Source organism: Mobula birostris, chromosome 8 (genome assembly GCF_030028105.1).
Source record: "Mobula birostris isolate sMobBir1 chromosome 8, sMobBir1.hap1, whole genome shotgun sequence".
Lineage (NCBI taxonomy): Eukaryota > Metazoa > Chordata > Chondrichthyes > Myliobatiformes > Myliobatidae > Mobula > Mobula birostris.
In genome coordinates this window covers 5,423,368-5,433,096 of record NC_092377.1, presented here as the reverse complement: position 1 = coordinate 5,433,096, position 9,729 = coordinate 5,423,368, and the positions used below count along the sequence as shown (strand labels likewise).

Sequence of the window (9,729 nt, the reverse complement as noted above, 5' to 3'; positions counted from 1 at the left end):
TGCTGCTTGGTGTTCTGATTTCCTCCAGTATTTTGTGTATGGTGCTTCAAACCCCTACGTCACTGCCCTGTCTACCCATGACACCGATGCTGTATTTGGCCTGCACAACTTACGTTTCTGAAATTACTGACTTTGCACACATCTGAGATAAATTCCAACTACCAATCTTCGCCCAAACTCCCCAAGTGATCTGCATCTTGCTGTAATCTCAGACAACCTTCTCCACCGTCCGCTGTACCACCAACATTGTTATCTTCCACAAATTGCCAAATTTCCCTCGAGATTAATAAAGTATATCTATCTATCTAAATAGACTAAACATAGAATTAATATTATCATGCAAATCATAAATATAAATTTAAAAATGCGGGAGACCTGTTAATCACCAGTAGTCTCCACACTCCAAATAGAAAAACAAACCATCATTGCCACCCTCTCACCCGTGCCACAAGCTGATTTAAATTCATTTGGCTCGTTCAAACAGGATTTTTTGCAATTCCCGGACGACGACCTTCTCCAACACAATTAACATGTTTTCCTCTTTCAGTGGGAAATGTCTGGTGTTCTATCCAACCTGTATTACAGCACCAAGGATGCAAAGGACCTGGTGGCTGCTTATCAACGTGCAGGAGAGACAGGTCTGCAATTGGCCATCGAGAGAAAATCCAAGCAATTCGAAAATGTACAGATCCAGATTGCGGTGATGGGTGAGTCAGGGTCGGGCAAATCGACCCTGATCAATGCTCTGCTTGGGTTGGATGAGAATGAGGAAGGGGCTGCCCCAACCGGCAGTAAAGAGACCACCATGGAAATAACACGTTACCGCCACCCCACCCTTCCTAATGTTCAGTACTGTGACTTCCCCGGGTTGAATACACCAAGGTTTCCGATGAAAAAGTTCATGAAGGAAACCGACTTTTCCCAGTATGATTTGGGCATCATTGTCACTGCTGCTCGGTTCACGGAGAATGACAAGTTACTGGCTGAAGCACTGAAGAAGGCGGGCAAACATTTCTACCTGGTGCGCTCTAAGATCGACGAGACTGTCAGGGCAGAAAGCCGCAAGAAGGGTTACAACCAGGAGGATATGTTCCGGAAAGTGAGAGAATATTGCATCTCCTCACTGCGGGCAGCAGGGATACAAAATACTTCCGTTTTCCTCTATTCCGCCTTTAACCTTGATGAGTTTGATTTTCCTGAATTTAGGGAGGCTGTGGCATCCAATCTCTTGGAGACACAGAAGAATCTATTCATCACAGCACTCCCCAACACATCTGAAGCTGCTATAGAGAGGAAACGTAATGCTCTGCGGCCATTCATCCAGATGCTGTCTGCCGTATCGGGGGGTATCGGTGTAGTTCCCATTCCGGGTTTGTCTCTTGCCTGTGACCTGATGCTCATTACCTCTGGTATCCTGTTCATAAGAACGAACCTTGGTCTGGATGAAGCATCCCTTCGCAAACTGGCCCAGAGGGTGGGGACCAGTGTAACGGATCTGCGGAGAGGTACAGAGCACAACTGGGTGTTCGGAGAGATCACACGTGAGCAGGTAGTGCTGTTGATCCAGAGAAGCACAGTGGCATTGGCTCTGACAATTGCCGAGCCCATCCTGGACTTTGTCCCCATTCTGGGCTCTATCTTTGGGGCAACATCATCCTTTGCAGTGACTCTCATGATGCTGAACAATTCGCTGGATACAATGGTGGAGACAGCTAAAATTGTGCTGCAGAATGCCGAGGCAGCCGCTTCCTCTGAAGGCATCGGTATTTGAGGGCTGTTATCAGAGTGCCCCTCTTACTCTATCCCGGAGGGATTGCCAAATCATCCTGATATCTATCACCCGAAGTCAATGTCTTTCTGGCACCCCATCCCCATCTGGACAAGAGATTCTGCAGATGCTGGAAATCATGAGCAACAAACAGCAGGAACTCAGCAGGTCAGGCAGCATCAATGGAGGGCAATAAACAATCCATCAGGACTCCTGTTAATCCTTGCACCGCTTGAGTCCAAGTGTTTCCCGTTACCCCTATAACGAGGGCTATTCCTGTTACCATCATTTCCGGGAGCTGTTTCTCCATAGTCACTTCCTGACCCAGTGAACAACCCACCTGTTCCGAGTTTATTTCAGATTTCCAGCATCTACAACATTTTGCATCAGAATGCCTCACAATTTAATTTAGATTCAGTCATCCTGGTGTAGATGTTTAATATCACAAATACGAGAAATTCTGCATATGCTGAAAATCCAAAGCAACACACACAAAATGCTGGAGGAACTCAATATGTCAGGCAGCATCTATGGAAAAGAATAAACAGTCGACGTTTCGGGCAATGACACTTCATCAGAACTGGAGGGTTTGGTGGTCCACCTACCAATGACCAGTTCCAGCAACAGCAGGTTGGCAATGATTCCATCCTTCCCCCTATTCAGTGCCGGGTCCAGTAAGATATGGATTCATGTCAGTGTTCCCAGCTTCAATGTCGAATCATTCAGCTCAATGAATTTAATTTCCTCAGCCCTGCTGGAATTTAAATTCAATCTCCTGTGTTATTGAGTCCAAGTATCGATGCAGTAGCTAAGCCTGACAAGTACTGTGCACACACATTTCATCATAGTCCAGTTTAATGTTTGTTTTCTTCTTCTGTAATATCTCGATGTAATTTTGAATTGTGATTAAAAGATCTGACAGAAGCAAGCAACTGCCTCTCGGTCAGTGCTCATTCTTTGTGAACAGTGATGAATTCCATTAACCTTCATGAATCCCGGTCCCCAGTGCAACCAGGTGACTCAGTGTATCAGGGGAGAGAGGGCAGGGTAACAACACAGAGGTTTTACTGCACAGCAGGTGGCAGCATTACTGGCCCAAAATACAATACATAGTCACAGAGTCGTAGATGCAAAGAATAGCAGAGCATAAAAACAGGTTCTTCGGCCCATCTAGTCCTTCCTGAAATCTTTAACACCCAATCAACAGTAGGAGATCCCCTACTGGGCTCAACCATGAGCTGCTATGAAACACCATCTTGTAGACATTCTACAAATTCACCCTCTTGAGATCAAGCACCAACCTGATTTCCCTGACCGATCCCTCTTACTGTCATATTATTGTACTTCTGGCATGCATTTCCTATTTCCCATTGTAATTTGTAGGCCAGAACATTACTACTGCTTGGGGATTTGTATAGAACTTGCATTGATGGTGTGAAGGGGTAGGTAAATAAGGGTATAGACTAAGAACAATGATTAATTAATGATCAATCACCTTGTGGGCGCCTTGGCGTACTGTTTTGGACAGTCAAAAAGAGGCTTTACCCAGCAACCGTTGACGTACTAGTCATTGTTCTCTAAAGATAGGCAAAGGCTCAAATAAGGAACTATCTGATCTTGCCAAGCAGCTCAAGGTATAGCTAAATATGGGAAGTATAGTGTATGGGCTAGAATGTTCTGGAGAAAAGGGGAAGGGTCCGAATGAGGAACCGATGGGCTAGCTTTATAACTAACTGACCAATGATTATTTTACATCTAATTGTATCTTAGAATGTGATTGAAATGATTCTAATATTATCTAAACTTGTAATCGTAAGATTTCCTGCTACCTGATCAATGTTATAAATTGTGGAGAATTGTGTAATTCGTGGGCAGTGTCTGGACTGGGTCTTTTGGGAGATCAGTCTGTAATTTACCCAAGAGCATGCTAAGAGTAAAGAATAAACGTTTGAAAAAGAATTACGTGTGTTAGTGTTTTTGTGGTACTTTGTCTTTGCATCGGTCGGTCCACTACGACAACTTGGCGAGCCAAAGCCAGGAGCCCAAAAACGAGGGTCTCGTGAGGCGGTGTCAGCGGTTGACTCAGTGGCGGTGATCTGAGACAGGTGGGCCCACAAGGTAAGATTTACCTTGACCTCTCTCATTAATTGCCCACCTTGACGATCCCCTCGTCTGGCGGGTAATCCACTGATGGACTCCTTCCGAAACCTGAGTTGAGGATCGTCCGAGTACCACAGGTTAAAAGAGGGGCTAGAGTCCCCAACGAAGTATAAGGTAAGGTAAGGGGTTACAGTCCCCGACGAGGTATTGTGTGTATTAAAGCCGGCCGGTGCTAACAAATTGGGCAGCGGATCTTTGGTAGTGATCTATTACATTTTCTTTGAGTGTGTTACAGCAAATTGGTCAGCGGGTTAGTGGCAGTAACCTATCACATTTTGGAGCTGATAACCATTCTAGTTGGCGTAAGGGGCCGGGACATGTAGTGCAGTAAATTGACCAGCACAGAGCAGAGCAGACGTTTGGCCAAACACAGAGGAAGTGACACATCTGCAATTCAACCGGATGCTGTAAATACGTTTTGGGGTATACTTGTGACAATTTTCCTGTCTCAGCACCCTGTCTTAAACCGGTTGTTAAGAGGGGAAATCCCCCACGTGAAGGTCAGAACTTTGAAGTGGGTGCAGAGAGACACGGCACAAGATTAATGGGGAGTAGGAGTTATAGACTATAAAGTGGTATAGCCGCACTCTGGAGTATCAGCACCGAGCCTTAGACCGATTGTTAAGAGGGGAAATCCCCCACGCGAAGGTTAGGACCCTGAAATGGGAGTGAGAAAAGGAGGCGGCTGACCCACCCGATTAGGGAGCATGGGGCAAACATTAGATAAGTCTGTAAAGAACAGACCATTGTTTAAACTTTCTAAGGATGACCCAAAGAGAGAGAATGATTACTGAAGGTTATCAGCATGCCTAAATAAGAAATTGGGGAGTGAAATTTGGCCTCTGGGTGGGACCTGGGATTCAGATAAATGCCTAAAGGCAGAAGAAGTAATTTGGAAGCGTAATACCAGATAAAAATGGAAGGTTTTAATGTCCAATTGGAGAAAAACGGCCGAAGAATTAAATAGCAGACCTAGGCAAAGTAGCTGGGAGCATAACGCACGTCGCAGAGGGATTAATGTATGTGATAGTGAAGGAAATTCGAAACCGTGGGAAATATTAAAAGGACTGTGTGAGGATCACGAGAAGAATAAGGAAAAACAGAATAGGGAAAAAAAGAGATAGGTGGGCTAAGGATAGACGGAAGGATGATGATGAAGCCGGCAAAAGTAAAACTGAGGTACCTCTTGACCTCTGGCTGCCCATGCTTTTTAGTGATAATGAGACCGAGGAGGAGGAGGTATGGCACACTCCTGTTGCCTGCATTCGACCCCAACCCACGGAGCCGCTACCCCCATATAACGTTACTGCTGTCCAACCCCAGGCACCTCCGAATACACCGTCCCCAAGTCCAAAAGCCTCCCGAACCAAGGGATAACTTCGGCGACGGGGGAGTAATAGGCGCCAGGCTAGGAGGCGACGAAACCTTTTGGTGGGAGATGGCCCCCTGATAGGCCCCGAGACCGATACTGATTATGACTCTGGTTTTGAAAATGATGATTCCGAAGACCCGAGACCAAAAGGAGAGGGATCCCGGGGCAATTCCCCAACAGGGCCGTTCCCAACGCTAGGGTAGGACCGCCGAACCAGACGGCTACTATGCCGGTTTATATTCCTTGGAAGCCCCAATAAATGTGTATGATCATGAATCAGGCCCCGAACAGGAAAAATGATCCGGAGGGGTTTATCGATTATATGGTTGGTACAACCCAAATGTTTCAGGCGACTCCCCAGGATCTTCTTAGCTTGCGCTGCGTGGCTGCTACGACCAGTGAACAAGAGAAACGGAAAGAAGCTATAGGGGATAATGCCAATTGGGAGTCCCTTTCCACCGCAACCTCACCCGCAGAACAGATGGACAAAATGACAAAGGCTCTAAAGACGGCTTTGCAGTGCCCTGCAGACATCACTAAGGTCCTTGAGTGCCGCCCAAAGGCGGGAGAAGACGGTTGCGATTTTTGGGAACGCTTCTACTCCCTTTATGCAACCTACGCTGGAGATGCCGCCTATAATGCCGGCAATAAATCGCCCCAGTGTAATTCTTTTTAAAAATCTTTTTATTAATTATTATTGAAAATCAACAACAGAGAAAAATACATCAAAGTAATCAAGACAACATATCCATATGTAGAATAAGAGTTAAACTATCAACCAAGCTGAACAGTATATCAATGATAATAAAGAAAACAAAACGTTAAAGCTTTTTTATGGAAAAAAGAAAGAAAAAAAGAACCCTTACTAACTAAAACAGAAAAAAAAAACCTAATAACAAAAAAAAGGGGAAAACCCCATTTGGAACACAAACCCGGAGCTATACGCCATACAAGCTTCCATAAAAAAAGACAACAACCCGCCAAGCAAATCCATATACCCAAGCATCAGAAAAGGACCATCTTTATTAACTCAAATCAAATGATAATAACGGGCAAAAGAACCCTACCTTTTCTCGAAGTCAAATCTAGGATCAAAAGTTTAACTTCTATTTTTTTTCCAAACTAAGACATAACATCACCTGAGAGAACCATTGTATCAAAGTGGGAGCAGAGGCATCTTTCCATTTCAATAAAACAGCCCTTCTAGCCAATAATGTGACAAATGCAATTACGTACTGGTCTGATATAGAAATACCGTGAATATGTTGAGGAATTATACCAAACAGAACTGTCAATTTATTAGGTTGTAAATTGATTTTTAAAGCTTTGGAAATTGTAGAAAAAATAGTTTTCCAAAATTGTTTCAATACAGAACACGACAAAAACATATGTGTCAATGTAGCTATCTCAGTTTTGCATCTATCATACTGACTATTTACATTAGGAAATATTTTAAACAATCTCTCCTTTGTCAAGTAATAACGATGTACAGTTTTAAATTGAATTAGAGAATGACTGGCACAAATCGAAGAAGAGTTAACCAGCTTCAAAATTCGCAACCAATCCTCTGTTATCAAGGTCATGTTAAGCTCTCTTTCTCAATCTTGCTTTATCTTAAGTGAAGGATAGTTATCCTGTTGTAATAGTAAATTATAAATTTTCCCAATAATATCTTTCATTAAAGGGTTCATTTTTAAAATATGCCTAACAGGTCAGAGTCTTGTATATATGGAAAATTACTTAAATATTCTTGTAAGAAATGTCTGACCTGAAGATATTGCAAAAAATGTGAATATTAGAGAGAGTATTTAGTTACTAATTTCTCAAAGGACACCAGTCGGCCTTCTTGAAACAAGTCCATAAAGGAAAAAAAATCCTTTATTCCTCCTGAGGGAAAAGGTAGGATCACTAAGTGAAGGTTTAAATAAATAGTTTCGATAAATTAAACTAAAAAGGTTAAATTTTTTAAGATTAAAATCTTACGAAACTGGTACCAGACTCGTAATGATTGATTAATCATGGGATTTATATTTAGAATAGAAATTATGGCTAATTGTACAGGTAAAGGAGCTCCTAATAACGAAGTTAAATGAAATTGTTCCATCATTTTCAATTCCAGATCAACCTAAGCTGGTCGTTCCTTTTTATCAGTCCAATATAACCAAGAACACGCATAACGTATATTAACCGCCCAATAATACATTCTTAAATTAGGCAAAGTAAGACCTCCATCCTTTTTTAATCTTTGTAAATGACATTTTCCAATTATTGGTCTTTTATTATTCCAAAAAAAAAAGATGAAATGATAGAGTCAACCTGATTAGAAAACTTCTTAGTTAGAAAAATAGGAATATTTTGAAATACATATAAAAATTTTGATAAAGTCATCATTTTAACTGCATGAATTCGACCTGCTAACGAAAGTGTAAATGGCTTCCATCTAGAAAAAAATTGCTTCATAAAATCCACTAAGGGAACTAAATTAGCTCTATAAAGGTCTCCATAATTTTAGTGATGATAATACCTAAATATTTTTAAAAATCCGTAATTTTTAGAGGAATGTATAGAAGCAGAATCATTTAAAGGAAATAATTCACTTTTATGCAGGTTTAATTTATATCCTGAAAACAATCCAAATTCATTTAATAATTTCAATAAACTAGAAATAGATTCTTCGGGATTCGAAACATAAACCAAAGGATCATCCGCATAAAGGGGGATCTTATGAATAGTCCCATTTATAGAAATTCCTTGAATATTTTTTAGCTTCACAAAGTGCAATAGCCAAAGGTTCCAACATCAAATTAAATAACAGAGGGCTTAACGGACATCCTTGTCTCGTACCCCGCAAAAGTTGGAAAAAGGGGGTTCTACAGTTATTAGTACTAACAGTGGAAATAGGGCTTTCATATATCAATCTAATCCCTTTATTAAAATTAGTACCAAAGCTAAATTTCTCTAAAACTCAAAATAGATATTTCCATTCAACTCTACCAAATGTTTTTTCAGCATCTACAGAAACAACACCTTGGGGAGTCTTAGAGAGGCATGAGTATATAATATTTAACAATCTCTGAGTGTTAGAAAAAGAATAATGGCCTTTTATAAAGCCTGTTTGATCCTGAGAAATAATTTTATCTAGTATATTCTCCATCCAATTAGCCATTATTTTTGAAAGAATTTTAGCATCCACGTTTAATATGAAGCACAATCAGTAGGGTCTTTATCTTTCTTAAGAATTAAAGAAATAGAAGCTTCATAAAATGTGGAAGGTAAATCTCCTAGCAAAGAAGAATCTTTAAGCATTTCCAACATAAAAGGAGTAAGCAAATCTTCAACTTTTTTATAAAATCCTGCAGTAAAACCATCCACTCCAGGAGCTTTACCAGACTGCATTGAAAGAATAGTTTTCTAAATTTCTTTTTCAGTAAAAGGAGCATAAAGAATTTGCTGATCTTCAACAGATATTCTAGGAAAATCAATTTTTGTAAAAAGGCATACATGTTAGAACGGTCAGCTGGAAACTGAGATTTATAGAGTTCACTGTAGTAGTCTTGAAAAATGTTATTAATATCTTCATAATTACAAGCTAAACTACCATCTCCCTTATGTATTTTTAAAATTTGTCCTTTAGCTCTAACTGCTTTAAGTTGAGATGCTAATAACTTATTACTTTTATCTCCAAACATATAAGATTGACTTTTTAATTTAAGCAAAAATATTTCAATTGGATAAGTTCATAGTAAATTATATTGTGATTGAAGTCCAACCCTTTGTTTAAATAAATCAACATTAGGAGAAACTGCATAAGTGTTATCCAGGTCTTTAATTTGTTTTGAAATTCTATCTAACTCTATTTTTGTCTGTTTCTTGAGTTTAGCCAAATATGATATTATCTGACCTCGCAAGTATGCTTTAAATGCGACCCATATAATAAATTTCGAGACATCTCCCGTATTATTAAGAAGAAGGAAATCTTTTATGTGAATCTCTATAAATTTAACAAAGTCCGAACTTTGTAATAGATTTTCTGGAAAGCGCCAAGGCAAGTTTACATTACTAATATCATTTAACTCAAAAGTTAAGCTTAAAGGCGCATGATCCGAGACAGCAATAGCATCTTATTCACATTTCTGGACTTTAGACAAAAATTGGAAATCAGCTATAAAATAATCAATTCTCGAATATTTATTATGAACATCTGAATAAAAGGAATAATTTCTGTCATTAGGATGCAAATTTCTCCAGATTTCTATCAAACCATAATCAATTAAACAGGAATTAATAAGTGTTGCCGAACTACTCGGAAGCTGCTGATTGGTTGAACTCCTGTCAATCAAAGGGTTTAAACAACAGTTGAAGTCAGCTCCCATCAGCAGCGTATAGTTATTTAAGTCTGGTAATAAACCAAATACATTTTAAAAAAAAG

The 9,729-nt window shown here is 40.2% G+C and overlaps 1 protein-coding gene across 1 annotated transcript; it reads left to right on the top strand.

Annotated features, from left to right (window-relative positions):
* Nucleotides 1-553: 553 nt before the first annotated feature.
* Nucleotides 554-3,727, top strand: LOC140202120 (interferon-inducible GTPase 5-like). Its single transcript, XM_072266979.1, has one exon. The coding sequence runs from the start codon at nucleotides 554-556 to the stop codon at nucleotides 1,769-1,771; it is 1,218 nt and encodes a 405-aa protein (XP_072123080.1). The 3' UTR covers nucleotides 1,772-3,727.
* The last annotated feature ends 6,002 nt before the right edge of the window (nucleotides 3,728-9,729 follow it).

Bases quoted from the DNA above. Each gene is read 5' to 3' on its own strand.
- LOC140202120 (XM_072266979.1), top strand. From the start codon at position 554: ATGTCTGGTGTTCTATCCAACCTGTATTACAGCACCAAGGATGCAAAG.